This window comes from Schistocerca cancellata, chromosome 4 (assembly GCF_023864275.1).
Source record: "Schistocerca cancellata isolate TAMUIC-IGC-003103 chromosome 4, iqSchCanc2.1, whole genome shotgun sequence".
Taxonomy (NCBI): Eukaryota; Metazoa; Arthropoda; class Insecta; order Orthoptera; family Acrididae; genus Schistocerca; species Schistocerca cancellata.
The window spans coordinates 526,957,357-526,975,832 of record NC_064629.1 but is presented as its reverse complement, the minus strand read 5'-3'; the positions used below and the strand labels follow the sequence as shown (position 1 = coordinate 526,975,832).

The 18,476-nt window shown below is 37.9% G+C and overlaps 1 protein-coding gene across 1 annotated transcript in view; it reads right to left on the bottom strand.

The window, feature by feature from the left end:
* The window catches only part of LOC126183490 (dedicator of cytokinesis protein 7), a 266,895-nt gene that overhangs the window by 181,156 nt on the left and 67,263 nt on the right, over window positions 1-18,476 (bottom strand). The window contains exons 5-8 of the mRNA XM_049925523.1: window positions 16,752-16,934; window positions 16,347-16,468; window positions 7,285-7,564; window positions 6,291-6,459 (exon numbers count right to left, since the gene is read on the bottom strand). Coding sequence (XP_049781480.1) covers window positions 6,291-6,459; window positions 7,285-7,564; window positions 16,347-16,468; window positions 16,752-16,934 — 754 coding nt within the window. The remainder of the gene's footprint in view (window positions 1-6,290; window positions 6,460-7,284; window positions 7,565-16,346; window positions 16,469-16,751; window positions 16,935-18,476) is intronic.

Genomic DNA, 18,476 nt, shown 5'->3' with positions numbered 1-18,476 from the left:
AAGCCATAGAGTTAAACTGTCAACAAGGCACTGTGCAGGCTGGTGGCGGCTCCAGAATGGTGTGGGCTGTGTTTGCATGGAATGGACTGGGTCGTGGGGTCCAACTGAACTGATCATTGATTGGAAATGGTTATGTTTGGCTACTTGGAGACCATTTACAGCCATTCATGGACTTCATGTTCCCAAACAATGATGGAATTTTTATGGATGACAATGCACCATGTCAGAACATTGGGTTGGACAATTTGAGCGAATGATTTTGCCATCCAGATCGCCCGAGATGAATACCACTGAACATTTGAAGAATTTATTTAATTTCTTTAGTACTCTGGTGCATTTATTTTTAATCTATCATTGAAGTAGTCTAAGAATGTGACATGAGAAACTTGTGTTTTTAAATGGTTTCAAAATTGTCTAGTTTGAGATCTTTGAGATAAATATGTTATACCTTTCAGTCTGTTTCTATATAGTCCGTTTTGTGGCATTTTTCTGCTAGATAGTCTGTGATTGCTAACTTCTTATGTTTTAGATGGAATGCAGCAAAGTGTTCTTTGAATCTAGTATGAAAAAATCCTCCAAGCCTGAACTACACATAAGCAGTCAACTGACTCTATATAGTCCAGACTGCTTGAACTTATTATAGTGATTTGGTTTACTGAATAACTGTTAGGTCAGTTTCTTTATTGATACCTGTATTGGTATGATACTCCTTTATAATAACTGTTTTAATATTTCAGTTTCTTTGACAAAATTTTTGTGAGACAATGAAAGACAAAATAGTATCACGTATAACCATTTGGAAATTTATTTAGGGGTTACTTTGTCTTGTCTAAAATGTAAGTTGTGTTGCCATCTTTGACAATTGCAAAGTTCATTTACATTACAATGCTCTTTCGACTTGTAGTGTAACCTTTAAGAATAGTGTGTGTGAAGCAGTAGGTCATCAGCATAAAGCACCAACAGTGCTTCCTCATCAACAGATACAAAGAAGGACAATAATTCAACAAGGATGGTCACATTGCACAGCACACTTGTTGAGAGTTTGCTACCTGGATATATGTCAATGTTAGAAGTAACAATAATCATACTATGATTTGTTATACACTACGCAAGACCTCTCTTGTAACTACATTCACTGTCTTGGGACTGAACTGTAACTTCCATTGGGTCATTTGCTTGGGTTTATTCCAACTGCATCTTACCTACTGTTTCACATTTCTCAGTATTGAGCCTTACCTTGTCACAGCACACAGAAAATCTTGTTTTCAGTGATTAGTTCTTTCATATTCACTATCTTCATTCAGTTTTTGTGGTTCTACGCAATGCCTGTATTGTTCTTGACTTCTATATAAGGATAAAATATTGTTGTCCATTCTAAAACTGTCTAGGTTTATTCTGATGAAGTTAGAACAAAACTGGTGATGAGGAACTGGGAACCTAGCAGTGTTGCTGTTTGTCCTCTTACAGAGGTTTGTGCAGATTTCACCTTCAATAAGGTACAGATTATTCTGAATTCAGAGCAGAATGAGTATCAATTGTCCTTGTCACTTCTTTAGCTCTATTTACTTTCATAGCTTTCATGGTATTTGACTGTGAGCAGGAATAGTGGAAGAACTACTCCATATAGAGATGTCACTACATAGTGGTAGCTCAAGTAACAGATGCCAATCAGTAACACTATAATTTCCATGAAATTTCACAAAAACTTAGCTCAGTACTAGAGAGTGCACATAATGTCTAAGCATGTTCTATTCTCCAACTGTATGAAAAAAAATCAGGCAAATCTCGTTAACAATGGACTACCAAGTTGCAAAATATAAGTTAACTTTGGTGTCCCATCTGCTCCAGACCCAGTGTAATCACTTATATGCAGACATTATCATAAGATATAATCTCAAACAACATGTGCTGGATTCATTTAACACTTTTCAATTTATTGCAGTCAATTCAATATGGGTGTGATCTGAAGTTATATAATTTAACAAAATAAACATAAGTATAAACTTCCCTTCCCTGTTGCAATAGGACCTCGAAGGCACAAAAAATTTCGAGTGTTCATACCTCCTTTCTTGTTAATGCCATCCGACCTTTGTCTAGGGTACATCCTGTAACATATACCATTCACAACATGGTTTGCAAGACATTAAATTAATTGGTAAAAGAGAAACTATGTGAGATTCTGTTCACTATTTGAGCTGTCAGAATCGTAGTAGTTGTTAAATCAGACTGTTCTGTGCAAATCTACGGCAATCTCAAGGCAACTTTCCAAGTGCAGTCCATCACAGATGCTTACGTTTTGTCATGTCCAGAGGAGTTTTTTCCATGTACGACAGGCAGTTGCTACTTCACAGAAATTAATTCAGTTGAAGTAAAATTTTCAGTTATATCTAGATCAAGAATCATAGAATTTGATAACCATTTACATTTTGTTTTGGCTTCTGCTAATATTGTACGCTGCCCTTCACTATTGCAAGTGCACTGCACACTTCTCAGTATTTTCCAGAAATGATTTTATGAGGGTAAGTCAATTATTATCAGCAATTTAGTTATATTTTTGTTTATTTTGGTAGAACTGTCATTTTACATTGATGACGCATACTTTGTTTATTTGTTGTTATATCTTTGCACTTTTCAAGCTGCTAGGTTAGTTTTGTTGTCGCTGCCGTGCTGTTAATCATGGCTGCTCCACTGTCTATTTGCACCAAAGAAGAGCAACATTCAGTGATTTGTTTTTTTGTGGTCAGAAGGTGTATCAGAGGCCGAAATTCATCGAAAACTTTCAGTACAGTACAGGAACAGTGTTTTGCCACAACAGTGTGTCTACGAATGGATTGAAAAGTTCCTAAATGCTTGCACAAGTGTCACACACGATGTAGGAGCTGGACAACCGTTTACTGCCACAAATAAAGAAATCATTGAGCATTAACATGAAATAATTCTCTTAGACAGACAATTAACTATTGACGAAGTTGCACATCGTCTGCAAATTAGTTATGGTTCTACCTATGAAATCATCCACAACAGACTTGGGTTTCATAAAGTTTGTACAGGATGGGTCCCAAAACAATTCACACAGTTGCATACACAAATGTGCTTGGACATCTGCAAAAAACATTTGACTTGCTATGGTAACAAAAGGGGACAACTTCTTAGACAGGATATCACTGGTGACAAAACATGGATCCACCATCATGAGCCGGAGAGTAAACAGCAGAGTATGGAATGGAAACAGACAAATTCACCATAAAAGAAAACATTCAAGACCCAACCACTCACAGGAAAACTGAGGCTTATAGTTTTTTGGGACGCACAAGGTCCAGTACTGGAACATTATGGGGAAAGGGGCACAACAATAAACAGTGTACATTACAGTGAGATGCTTACTGCCAGGCTAAAGCCTTCAATTTGAAGCAAACACCGAGGATTGCTGTCAAAAGGTGTTGTGTTGTTGCATAACAATGCCCGTCTGCATACTGCTGCCCACACTGCTGAAATGCTCCAGAAACTCAAATTTGAAGTACTGGATCATCCTCCATGTAGTCCTGATCTTGCCCCTTCTGACTATCACTTGTTTGGTCCACTCAAACAGGCATTAAGGGGCCATCGATTTGCCTCAGATGAAGCAGTGAAAGAAGTGGTGCATTCCTGGCTCGCAGCTCAACCTAGAACCTTCTTTTATGAGGCCATCACGAAGCTTGTACAACGATGGACCAAGTGCATTGAAACACAAGGAGACTATGTCATAAAATGATGTTCTTGTAAGTTTCCTATTTGGTTACAATAAAATTTTATACCTACTTTACGGCTAATAATTGACTTACCCTCGTATGTAATGTACATCAATGTATAAAATACCTCAATAACATCATAGTTAACTAGCACAATATTTGCAATATTTTCTTCTTATATAACTACTGCAGACAAGTCTGTGTTGCAACATAGATAAGTGACAGCTTATCAAGCCAGCAGTCAACCACTTGGACTCTATTGTCAAAACAGGATAGGATGTGGGCAATGAATTTCCATTTCATGACCATCCAATAACTGATGGTAACCCTCACCCTCACATCATTATCAAACTACCTAGAAATTTCATTTCAGGTGGCACAGATGTTAATAAGATTACCACCCAAAGAACCCTTTGGGGCAAAATCTTCTTGACAGATATTAAATACTTTTCCATGAGATTTTAGGATCACATCCAGACGAAGTTGACATCTTGCCATGAAATTTCAGCTGACAGCCATTCAGCCATCTTCAGGAGAGTGTTTGACACAGTGTCACTCATCTGAATACGACTGAATTGTTGTCAGCCAAAATACTGTGGCAAGATGTTGACATCATTGTGCTACAATCCCAAAACTTAATGCATTACTCATTACACCAGGAAAACTTCACTTCTATTGCTTTAATTCATCATGTCATTATGAAGCGGAAATCTTGTAGAGTACAGTGATGACAATACTACCGTAATGACTTAAATGAACTATTCACAGGTTGGAAAAATGAGCATTAGCGTAAAATTCCATAATTATATTTTTAGGGAGGAAAATTAAGAGTTTAATGTACCATCAACAATGAGGACATTAGAGATGGCGAACATCAAGGAAAACACAAATCTGGGTGGCTGGCCAGAGATTTGAAATATCTTTCTCCCAAATGCAAGTCCAAAGTGCTAAACACTGAGCCACCTCACACGGCAATTATGTTTACAGGGCACTTGTCACACTGATTACAGATCACAAGCTCCTCATGCATATTTTTGGATATGACTGACATGTTACAGAGACCACAATACTACAGCTACAACTTGAGGCATTAGTATTAAGTAACTACAACTACAGCAATATTCTCAGTCCAACATCTTTCACACCAATATTAATACTTTGCCCCACATACTGGTGGTGCTCTAATGCCAATTTTGATTGCTCAATGGACATTGTCAGTGAGATGATCAACCACGCACAGTCAATCCATTAAATGCCCAATGCATCATTTACATAAAAGTAGTGGACCACACTCTGCAGTGAATTTATAACTACAACAAGCTCCTGACTGAGAGCAGATTATCTGTCCATAGTTAGGTGATTTTTGAAAAACTAAAAAAACTGACCCTGAAGTATTCTGTAAGAATCATAGTATTATTTATAATATTATTTTTATTTAGAATACACTATTATGCAGGTGCCTTCTGCTTTCCCACTGGACATCCCAGAAATATTTTTAAGTTGTTTCCCATTTGTCCTCCGATATCTGCAAGGACTCCACCCCTGTAACCTGTCTGCAGCCACATTCTTGTCTATATGTTTGCCAGTCCATTTTCTGGAAGCTAAAATCTGATACTGCCCAATACACTGTTTCTGGCCAGTAACATCAAGTAATGCAGTGGTTTTTGGATGTGACAGGTAGCACATTTTGTAAAAACACAAAATAGCAGTTCCTGGAAAAAAAAAACATGTATTTTGCATTATTGTGTTTTTTCAGTTATTCCTGCTGTCTCTGATAAACATTAATCCGGACAACTGGGAGCTTACCGTATGTGCAAGATGGCCAGTCTCACAGCATTCTCCCAATGTCCCTAGAACCCCACAGCTTATTTCCATCTTCTAATAAATGTTCAATGCATTCTCCTAGTTTCTTCCTGCAAATGAGATCAGGTTGTCATCTGCATCAGGTCCTAACCATTATCTGTAAGGTACACTGGGGAATGTATTCCATACATCTTGCAAGTAGATGCATATACTGACCAGTAATGAACACACACTATTCCAGTCATCTCACTGATACAGCCCATCTCTTCACAAACATTTGAAAGCAACATACCTAATCCATCACAAGCTTTTTATGTGGGTCTGTATAGGAATCATCTGTAGACCTGTATGCATGGCTACTACTGAACTGTGGGCAAGGGAAAGATTGACCACTCTTGGGTAGCACATGCTGCTGTGCACAACATAGTTAACATCTATGGCTGCTTCACAGTTAAGGGAGGAAGAGAGAGAGAGAGAGAGAGAGAGAGAGAGAGAAATTCCTTTCAATTGTCCTTATGAGAATTCTCTCATCCAACCCATCATACAGTCAAACAATGTAAATGTTTGAAATGAATTATTTTTGTTGCAGATGAATTCTTCATTATCATAATCATCATCATCATCATTTTTTTCTTCAAGAGTCAATCAACATCTAGCTTGTGATTGGGAATCTTATTACATTAAAGATAAAATGGCAGATAACGAGATATTTGTTTGGCAGAACAATATATTTTACATTAAAAAAGTGGAAAACATTACCTAAGCTATATGATCCTGTGTTTTCTCTGTCACTTCCGCTTTCTCTTTCTAAACTGTTGACACCATCAATGACATTCATTACGTATATCGCAGTCCATGCAAATGGCATCCTGTACTTCCCTAGACGTTCACAAGCAGTAACAGCATTGGTCTTCAGTTTCTCACGACTCTGTAAAGGAGGAAGACAGCAGGATTACAATAATTCACAAACAGCCAGTATTTCATGCTTAGAGAAAAGTTTTGTTCCACTGGCTAACGTAAGATTAGGGCATCTTAGAAGACTTTTCATTTCCAGTAACCATATCTGCTCTGTTTGATAATGTTGTTTAGAGTGAATAACACTATCAATGACAGCACTCAATCAACATGCCAAAATTTTCATAAATATTTATTGTTTTGAAACTGAGAAGGAATTCACCGCTCTCCCCCCTTTTTCTCAAAAAAACCACTACCACTACCAAATTCTACAGCCTGGCAGACATGAATCAAACTGATGTAATGGAGGATTTGAATCTCAGTAACACATAATATGAATCCAGAAATGTAATTACTGTGTTACCTCAGCTAGTACAGGTAAAGGAGACTATCTTACTTCAAACAAAAACGGCAGCATAAATGGTATCCATGTAACAATGAATATTAAATTCTTAGCAAACAAAGCATGGCAATGTTTACAAATGCCTTGCCTATTTTTCAGACCTTTTAAACAGCCCATCAAAAGTAGTGTCTAGAGTGTTATATTGTTTTAAGCGATTTAGAAAAAGAATGAAAGATCAGCACTGATCATATTTTGAAGCACAGCACAGCAGATGTTATCCCCTAGAGACTCCCCCTTTTCCCATTCTACAGAGATTCACACAGAGCTTAAATAAAATCAAATGCACAATAAAATTAACGAATCACTTACATTCTATGCAGTGGGAACAAGCTAATGTAGTCATCAATTTATTCAAATACAAGATATTTTTGAAATGTTGCCACACGTTTCACTCACCTTGTCATCTTTTATATAGGGTTCAGCACAGTCATTTATGTCACCCTGTAACACCTTCTCTAATTTGATTACAAAAAACAGATCAGAAGAAGGATATGTGATATCAAAAACACACGCCCTGCTAAGAGTGCTTGTGTCACTGTAGGGAATATGGGAAGACAGCATGTGCTTCAGACCTTCTGAATTCATATCAAAATAAAAGTTTTCTGATACTTTCTTCTTTTCTTTGGCATCATACAAGGCAATTGAAGCAAATATTGGTTCAACTTCCAGTTCTAGCCTGAAAACAAATCATGACAGTACCAGCATTTACTCAAAAAGGCAAAGCAATGATATATATTAAGATAACTGTGCCCTACAACAGGAAAAACAAAAGAGCTGTGGTGTATTGTGGTTACTATAAATATAATCAATTATATTTCTTAACAACGTACAAAATAATTGTTTTTGTTCCACATTTATCAGCCTTTCAGACATACAAAGAGTCTTCCTGAGCATGACATTAAAAGTAAATAGTGGTTTCATTTACTTGTAAACAGCAATTATCAATTTACAGTTGAATGTTACCTTTTCACATCTCACAGGATCATGTGCAGGGGAAGATATTTCCTGCATGTGTTCATGAGAACAAGAAGTCATTTATTACATTATTACGTAGCTGTCTCAGATGTCCACTACTGAATTTTAAAAGGACATCAAATATTGCCAATCTTTGCACATTTCCATTCTTTAATGTAACAGGAACAATATTCAGTGGTAACTTGCAACATCAAAAGTCTAGAGTACCAGTTGCAGGCAATTTGGCAAACTAAATGCCAGGCTCACTATATATTTGGTCACATAAAAATCATCAATAACTATTTGTCACCATTTAATATTGTGGTAGTAGTAACAAGAAGTATAGAACTTTTAATCATTCTAAGCTCCAAAATTAATGAATTGCCCTAATTATTGCAAAGAGCAAGTTACCAATCAAATACAAAGTTCAAGGAGGTATGTTCTGTCTATGGAACTAACTTAAGGCAGTTTGTTTATTCCCACACATTGCTTCCTTCTTTTATTTGTGAAGCATCTTCAGTGGTGATTTCCAGCTGTGTTAGCTCATTTGTGTAGTCTTGAAGATGTGTTCATTAGTCTCCATGCTCCAGTTGGCAAATTACCAGCATTCTTTCACCCACATTTGATGTGTGTGATGTGTTGAATCAAATGTGGTTGAAAGAATGCCGGAAATCAGCCAACTGGAGTATGGAGGCTAATGAACACATCTTCAGGACCACACACATGGGCTAACAGCACTGAAAATTGCCACTGAATATGCTTCACAAATAAAATAAGCAAAACATGTATGGTAATAAACAAACTTCCTTCAAGTAGTTGCATAGACAGAGCATACCTCCAAAAACTTTTGAAGCAACTAAGGAACCATGCAAAACAGAAAAAAAATGATGAAAATACAAGGTTCTTATATAAAGCAAAAATAATTTAAGTTCATACTGAATTGCTTTTTATTTTTGGCATTTTACATAGGCAAATATTTGAACAGATAAGGAAGGGATGTAGTGTATGTTGGTATATGTTTAAGTGCAAGAGTAGGTGTGCTTGTGCTCAAGGTTTTCTAAAAACAAGGCAAGCTGAATGAAGCTTCTGCTTCTAATGTCACACCATTCCAGCGACATGGAGCAAGACTCTACAGAGTGGCAATAATATCAGTGTAGCAGATAGTTCTGCTTTTGGCAACTGCAACTCCAGTGGTCATGCATGGTACGCAAGTCACATGAGAATATTTGTTGGCCTGCAATATTAAACCAATATCCAGCTTGGCAGCTGGACCTGTAGGTTTACTGTAGTCACAACAACTGGGCATTAGCTCCAGTGTGGTGGAATATGCCATGATCACATATGCATCATAGATGTGTCACCTGTAGGGGGGGGGGGGGGGGTAATCAGTTTACAGGGACTCTGTGCCAGTTGATCATTTGGACCAGATTTTGTTCTTGCTCTAGCTCTGCTGTTCAATACCTAGCCATGTGTACCTACACTGAGTGGACCTTGTCTCTAAACTGTAGTCAGATCTCGTATCCTCAAGGGTTTGGATAGACTAACATTAAAGCTGTTCAGCTGACATTTGTTTTTCATACTTCCAAATGTCTGAATTTCAGGGACGAGTTTCCTAATTCCAGAACTATCTAATTATCTACCCTCACATAACTTCTTTGATGGACCTCCCTGCTTACTGTCATAAAATATCCAGACTGATTGCTTGAGGCAAGAATAAACAATATTTTATGGTGTCAGGTGTAGGGTGGTTGCTGTCGATGGTTCAATTAAGCAGCAACTACCTGCTACAAATTATTGGAATAGGTCACAAATCTCTCTTAAAAATATCAGATCAGCCCGACAATAGGTAAAAGACTCCACGGCCCTTTCATTCCAATAACAATGTATGCTGGCTTGCAGAGGGAGCAGAGCAAATGGGAAAGAAAGAAGAGAGAAGAAAAAGCCAGAACAATTGCTACAGTTCAATGAAGACTGTAGGCCAAGGTAGTTATCCTAGTAGCTGCATATCTTCACACTACGAGTGAAACAACCTAGGCGGAGTGTCACAGGACTATCATAGTAATGCATAGAACAGTACAGACAGGTAAGAGGCAGCCAGTAGGCAATATATTAGTTTGTGGGAAGGACTTAAGTTAATGTTGCATTTGACAGCAATAAAAATGTTCCAAATGAGTTTATCAACAACTGAGCTTGTAAATCCGGAGTAACATGATTTTTATTTATTTATTTATTTATTTATTTTTGTTGAGATTTGTGAGAACCAGGATAGCCAGTTCAACAGGTAAAAAACTGCTAGTTATAGATTTAAGTGCCACTTGGTAAAATGCGTGCGCTAGTCTTGTGGAAAACTATTTGAGTAATGGTGCTCCAAACTCTACACATGTACCACCGCTTTAGAGAAACCATTCAAGGCACACCGAAAGAGCTGGAGCTGGTAGGTAGCACTGCGCTATTCTGGAAGCCAAATAAAGCTGTATTCATTCATGGTATTTATAGCAACAGAATCAAAACATTAGTGTATACTCATTAAGAAAACTGAAATTAGCAGGAGAAACAACATCAATTTTGACGGAGGCAAGTGCAACAGCTTCAGAAAGGGGGAAAAAAAAGAATGCAAAGTGGCAGTGCGGCATTGCAAAATGAAAATAAAGCGATGAAAAGCTTCAAGCAAGGAAGACAGAGCCAGCAGTAGTGAGGAATAGGGTAGATAATACACGAGTGATCCCCATTTTCTACAGGAACTGTAGAAAAATGGAAGGACCGCAACATAGTAAGGTGCTCCCACTGGTACTTGCCAGGGCACATAAGCTTGTGTATGCAATTGAAGCCTGTAACATGCTTCAAATATAAACAAACTGGTCACTATGGAAGAGCTTACAGAGAGTGCATGGCAGGCACAGAGAAAGAACAAAATGCAGAGAAACTACGTAAGTGGGTTATATCTTGTCTGGGAAAATACTGACAGCTGACTATGGCAACAATAATCCCCTTGCAGAGCTAGAATGTCAGGAAGGCATAAAGTCTCCGATGAAATTTGTTATCAATAGAAGAGTGTAGATGAAGTTTGGTGCAAAAGTGTGTCCTCTTTCAAAATAGGATTGTATGTGAAACAAATGACTCATAGAAATCCAAAATTAGCTGCCAACCTACAATACAGGCACGTAACAGAGTCTGCAGCGGAGAAAATAAAAAGAAGTGATGAGAAACATGTACGAGTAAAAAGGAAGCTGATAATAGGTCCTCCAGAGAAATGAGTGTGTAGAATGAGAGGGGTGAAAGGTGCGACTATCACTCCAAAACAGGAAACAAACAGAATCAGGCTCACGAGTAACGAGTGCATTGAAAACTATAGCTGAGAATGATTCAGTATAATTCCCACTGCCAGCCATGGAACCAATGCCAAAAGAGAGACTGTTCTTCTTCTTCTGCTGCTGCTGCTGCTGACAATGATGATGACTTTTGGTTCATGGGGGCTCAATGGCATTGCCTATACAAACGCACATTCCAGTCTTGTCATTTTCCTGAATGATGATGAAATGATGAGGACAAAATAAACACCTAGGCCCCAGGTGGAGAAAGTCCATGACCCAACCAGGAATTGAACCGGAACCCTGTGATCCAGGGGCAGCAATGCTAACCACTAAATCATGAGCTGCAGACAGACAGTTTGGAGTATGTCATGTCAGTATGACCAAGGCACAACTAAAAGTTCATGTAAGAAAGCTGAAATAGAATATTCATGTCAGTTAATTAAAAGTGTGTGGAAAGTGTGGGTAAGTACACTGACAGAGATTATTCATGTCAGTTACTTAAAAGTGTATGAAAACATGGTCATTACTGAGCTATGCACAATGTTCAGCTATGTGTTCCACTTGACAGGAGATACGTTACCACACACATAGGCCATCAAGGTTGGACTCAAACTGCTACCCAAAGTGGAAAGCAAATTATCTGTTTGTATGTCTAGAGAAGACCTCAAGTGCAAAAAGAAGTGCTGCAGCAGGAATTTGAGAAAATGTTGGAACATGATATAATAGGATCCAGTAAAAGTGAATGGAAAATTCCACTGAGAAGGATTCTGACAAGATGAACGAAAGTGAAACTAATGTACAATCGCTGACTACAGGCGCCTAAACGAACTTTCCTTAAATTTAGTCTATCCACTGGTAAGTGTAGATGACATCTTCGACAGTTTTAGTACAGGCAAATACTTTTTGACTCTTAACATTATGATGATGATGATGATGATGATGATGATGAAGAAGTCCCATACTCCGAGATGGAGCATAGGGGAACGATCCAGGAGACCTGCACCGCCGTACTAGGCAAGGTCCTAGTGGAGGTGGTTTGCCATTACCTTCCTCCGACCGTATGGGGATGAATGATGATGATGATGAAGACGACACAACACCCAGTCATCTTGAGGCAGGAAAAATCCCAGACTCCGCCGGGAATCGAACCCGGGACCGTGCTCGGGAAGCGAGAACGCTACCGCGAGACCACAAGCAGCGGATACTCTTAATACAGGGAAAAAAAAAAAAAAAAAAAAAAAAAAAAAAAAAAAAAAAAAAAAAAAAAAAAAAAAAAAAAAAAAAGTCTGTAATCAGATCCTACTGAAGAAAATCAAGAAAAAGATGGCTTTCAGTACACTATATGGAGAATAACAAATGTAAATGTATGCCCATGAGCCCAAAATCAGCTCAACAAACTTTTCCGAAATTAATAAACTGTTTTCACATGGCTACAAGGCAACGACTGTTCACTGACGTAAATGACATGGTGATATTTAACTTTACCTTAGAGAAACACAATATGTGGCTAAAGGAAATTTCTGAATGGCTTATATTCCACAATTATACTTCAAAATTACCCATTGATAAATGTGAATTCTTGTAAAAATAAATGTCATTTTTAAGCAATGCCCTATTGGCAAATGGCTTCTAGACAGACTGACAGAAGATCGAAGATGTTAGCCATAAGTTGGGGAGTAAAATACTTCAGATTTTACATTAATGGCAGATGACATGTGCAGATTTAAATCTTTAACTCAGGTAGATAACTTAACAAACCCACTGTCAAGCCTAATGAAAAATAGGCTAAAGTTAGAACAGTATCTATATCTATATACATACTCCACAAGCCACTGTACGGTGTGTGCCCAAGGCGCTGTACCGCTACTAGTCATTTCCTTTGCTGTTCCACTCATGAACACAGCGAGGAAAAAACAACTGTCTATATGCCTCCACATGAGCCCTAATTTCTCATATCTTATCTTCATGGTCCTTACACGTATGTTGTTAACAGTATAATTGTTCTGCAGTCGGTTTCAAATACCACTTCTCTCATTTTTCTCAAAGTGTTCCTCAAAAAGAACATTGCCTCTCCTACAGTGTTTCCCATCTGAGTTCCTGAAGCACCTCCACGATACTTGTGTGTTGCTCAAAACTATTAGTAACAAATCTAGCAAACCACCTCTGAGTTTCTTAGATGTCTTTCTTTAATCTAATCTGATGCAAATCCCAAACACTCGAGCAGCACTCAACAATATATTGCACTCTCCTTTACAGATGAACCACACTTTCCTAAAAGTTTCCCAATAAACCAAACTACATTTGCCTTCGCTAATCCGATCCTCACACGCTCATTCCATTTCATATCACTTTGCAACATTAAGCCCAGATATTTCAACGATGTGACTGTGTCACACAGGACACTACTAATGCTGTTCCTGAACATTAAAGGTTTGTGTTTATTACTCATCTGCATCAACTTACATTTTTCTACATTTAGAACTCGCTGCTATTTTGCATAATTCATCTTGTACCCTCTACAGTCATTCCACAATGATAGCATCATCATCATCAGACAACCACAGATTGCTGCCCATGCTGTCTGCCAAATCATTTAGAAAATAATAGTGGTCCTATTACATTTCATTGGGGCACTCCTGATGATACCTTGTCTCTGATGGATACCCACCATTGAGGCCAATGTATTGGTTTCTATTACTCAAGAAGTCTTCAAGCTATTCACATGTCAGTGAGACAGTATCAGATAATGTACAAAAGTAGCAAAAATCTGGTGGACAATGCTGCCCGCCCCCCCCCCCCCCCCCCCCGCCCCCCAACTGGAAGAGGCGGCACTGGCTGTGACAGCTACGTTTTTTGGGGACTCTCAGGCCAGCAGAGATAATGAATCAGTTGATGTTCTTATTGACGGGGTACATACTGCAGCTAGTGGGGAAAAAATGAGTAGAAACCAGGGACAAAACTGAATGAGTGCACAAAGGCAGCAATAATAAAACTGTATCACAACCCTAGTGTGAGGACATCAAGACTTGGGAGTGTGTGTGAACGCAAAGAAAAGTAGCAAGTGTGAACAAGTATCTCTGAGCCAGACTGACCAAGTAAATGGATGTATTTTTACATTTCAGTATGCTTTGAATAAGTCCATATTAAAAGATAATTGCTGACATCCTAGCCTAAGTGTTGGTTGAGAAAATTATACTTGGATATGGAATTCTGTCACTATGTAGGACATATTTTCATACAGGATACCATGATGAGGTAAGTAAACTGTAGTGAATTGAAAAAGTACATTCTCCTAGCTATCATCCTCAAACAAATGGTGCACTGAAGAAGTAGCATCATACATAAACTGAGATACTGAGACATTATGTAAATAGAACACAAACAGACTGGAACATTTGGGTTCCATATGCAGTTTTGTTTATCATGTGAAACCACACAGAGCAACTGGATATGGTCAGGATGAAGAGGCATAGTTAAAGAACCATATGAAGGAGATGCACGAAAGTGCGGAAGAAGAGAACGCTCAGAGCAAATTAAAGAACAAAGAATATTATAATAAGTCACTAAAAAGAGTTCCACTATGGTGATAAGGTTATGTTGTTTGACAACAGCTTACAAGGTAGAGGCAGCCAACAGTGAGGCCCAAACACAGTAATAAATGAAAGGACATATATAGTAATCTGTCTACAGAAAATTAAGTACCTTACAGTTAATGCCAACAGACTGAAGGTGTTTTTCTAGTTCCAGATGTTTGTTTCAGACATTAATCTCCTACTTGTGGGAACTGAGTCCGCTGGAGAACACTTATGTATGCTGCTAATGAAGCTGCAATCACCACTTGGACTGTATTACAACATAAGGAAAATAACAATTTATAGTGCAAGATGCACAATAGTAATAACAAAGGCAGCAGCAAGAGAGACTGAGTTGACTAACAGCTAATCAGCAAGACACCTTAATCAATTTATCAGATCTTGTATTCTCAAAGTGTTTGTGCAGACAGACATTAAAGCAAATCAGCTAACATTTGTTGTTGTTTGTAATCCCCTTTATCTGAATTTCAAAGACAGAGTTTCCCAGTTCGATAACTAGCCAATTATCTAGCACCACATTGCAGGTAGTTGGACGAAACTCCCCACCTAATCTTAACAACAGCAAAGAACACTCACAGGATGTGACGCCAGATCAAACTTGCTAGCACTGAGACCACTGTAATGTACATATTTTCATTAGTAGTATAAAATTTACAACAATCTGTATTTCTAATCTGGTATCAGTTACAGGTTGCCTACCTAACAGCTTCGAGAAGCAACAAAAAGTTTGATTTTCAATATTTTGAATAATTATTGACCAAATTAAAAAAATTTAAATGCTGTCATAATCTACAAATTAAGATGTATAATCTTATGGTAAAAAGTAACAGAATAAGAAAAGTATTACAAAAAGAAACTGTGAATGTCTTGAGGAAGTGTAACTGACAGCATGCACATACCCAAACTATATTCATCCAGTATTTGTGAATGAGAGCACTTAGCGACCTCCAACAAATTTTAAGCTTAATTTCAAAGTTTTCTTATTGTGAGGCAATCAGACCTGTGAAGCTGTTTTATACACAGGAGTTTGATTCTTTAAAGAATCTAGAGTTTACTGGTATGAATTTAGCTCAATATATTACCTACAAGACATGCCTACAGAGTGACTCTTAAACTACAAATTAATTATCTGTTTCAACCAGTAAAATGTATAAGTGACTTTTATAAATTGTGTGGACTAAAACTGTTAATGGGTGGCAATTTATTGTCCCAAGTACAACTGCTGATAATTCAGCTATGCAATGATAGCTGGTTGTGTAAGCTACACAGCATTAAAATCTGCGCGACACATATTCTCTAATAATGACAATAATGTATAAAGTTAACAACTGTAATATAACTAACATAAATTTCAACTATAGAAGAATTTGTCAGATATTAATGATGATGAAGCTAATAACTGAAACACAAAATTTGAAAATGAGTGACTACAATTTTTGAAGTGAACCTTCCATATCCTGTGAACTGAGTTTCACAACTTAGAACATGACTTTATAAAATAAGCAAAATGACTAGCACTGGCAATGAGCACCATTAAAAACCTGACAAGCTCATCCTCGCACACAATTTTCATCTCATGAAGTTCTAGAAGATCAAGTACCTGAGCTGCAAACACCTGACTAAAATCCTGTGTCCCATGTGCTCGTTTGGTATTTCAGCAGGGATTCGCTTCTCAATCATCTCTTCTTCATCTTGAACAGGATAAAGGGTGAACAGTCCATCCTGCAAAATAGTTAATACTCTCTTTTTCCCATCAGACTTCAGACACATCACTTTATTTTCCAATTTTTTGAAGCTAGATTTTCAAATTTTTAATGTCACAATCATATAACCTAAAACTTTACTGCAGGTAATTTTGATAAAGGCACATGTACCAGTGCCCAACATAATGTATGTCAAGTAGAAAAAAGAACTGATCTAGCAGTTCATGTTTTGCAACAATATTTCAAACACATTGCAAATGGTGTTGAGATCAAATTGATACTAAAAAGGATAAACTTGTTACCTGTCTGTTGTCTTGTCTTTTTGCCTCATTCAGTTGATCAATTGTTTCTGGAGGCACTCTCTCCAACAATGAAGGTATAAGCATGTCACTAACAGAGCTTCGGAGATCAAAGCTCGCCCAGCTTGCACGTGGTGTATCAACAGAGTGGACTGACTGCTGAGATGACGACAGTCCAGACTCAACCTATGAACAGGAAAGTTTTTACTGCAAACTAGATTCAAGTGGAAACTGGAGTTGCACAGTGTAGTACACTTTCTAAATGTTAATCAAAGACTGGCAAACTCAATAAATTCAAAAGCATACAAAATACTCTCTCCTGTGAATCAAACAAATCTGTAACAATTTATGTTGCCCTTCTTTGTATATATTGAACATCCCCTGCTAGGCCTGTTTCATGTTAAGTCCCACACACTTGAGCAATATTGTAAGATGGGACACACACGCATATAGTAAGCAGTCTCCTTTGTAGACTAACTGAATCTTCCCAATATTCTATCAATGAACCCAAGTCTGCTATCTGCTTTACCTACAACTGAGACTAAGTGATAATTCCATTTCAAATCTCGGCAAATTGTTGCACTCAAGTATATATAAATTAATTGATTCAAATTGGGACTCACTGATATTAGAGTCATTGCATTTGCATTTTGTGAGGTGCACCATTTTTATTTATGAACATTCAAAGCAAATTGCCAATCGGATGATGATTTATGGGCGAGGGCGCTAAACAGCAAGGTCATCAGTGTCCTTCCATCAATGATATACAGATGAGTATGGTGAAAATCTACTAAAAATAGCAATAAACTGGAAAACCAAGTTGCATTCTTCCACAAGAGCTGAAAGGTGACTGAGAAGGTGAGCAGCAGAAAAGCCCTTATTAAAATTACAATGAAACACAGCTGAATAACTAGCTAAAGCCAAGGATAAAAATAGCAGCCCAGACACAGTTAAAAACAGGACATATGACTGTGACTGGATGACTACTTTGAAATAATGAAGGACTGAGCCATTCTGTGACACATCAGAATCTCACGCCCAATACATTGGGGCAAATTCCAGACATCATAAAAAACTTAAAAAACACAATATAGATGGCAGGTTCTGTGGGAGACCCAGATCAAGTATCAGATTGTCACATAAAAGACACTCAATTAGGATATGTTGTACTAATAGCTGTACCCCACATCTGCGACAATGGGGCCTCCTTGTGATCTAAGAGAAAGTCACGTGTCATTGGGCAATGTCTCACTCTAAGCTACTTCTTCTACTCATCGTGATTGGAAGTACGTTAAGTCATGGTTGCACTGAAGATTTTATAGAACACAGATTATTATTCCTCACTTCTAGCAACTGGGCCTCCTACTAACACAAGGTGGTCTTGGTCACAAATGAGATGACAGTCTGCAGGGAGAATGAACAGCGAGCAGGACGTGGAAGGGAGCAAGTGTACCTTGGCAACCACATGAGTGAGTTCGTTTTCCCGAATTCCTGTGTGCCCTGGGATCCAGCAGAAAATTATTTCCTTGTCCTACCTTAGCAAGAGAAGGAAAGCATCCTGCACTTCTTGTGCCATCCGATCTGCTGGGTACATCTGACCAATAGTAACATGGGCACTTTGGGAATCTGAGCAGATGAGGAATTTCTTGTCATGACGTTGTCTCATCTGCTCCACTAACCTCACAAGATAACAAACAATTCTGCACAATAAATTGATAAAAAAATTCT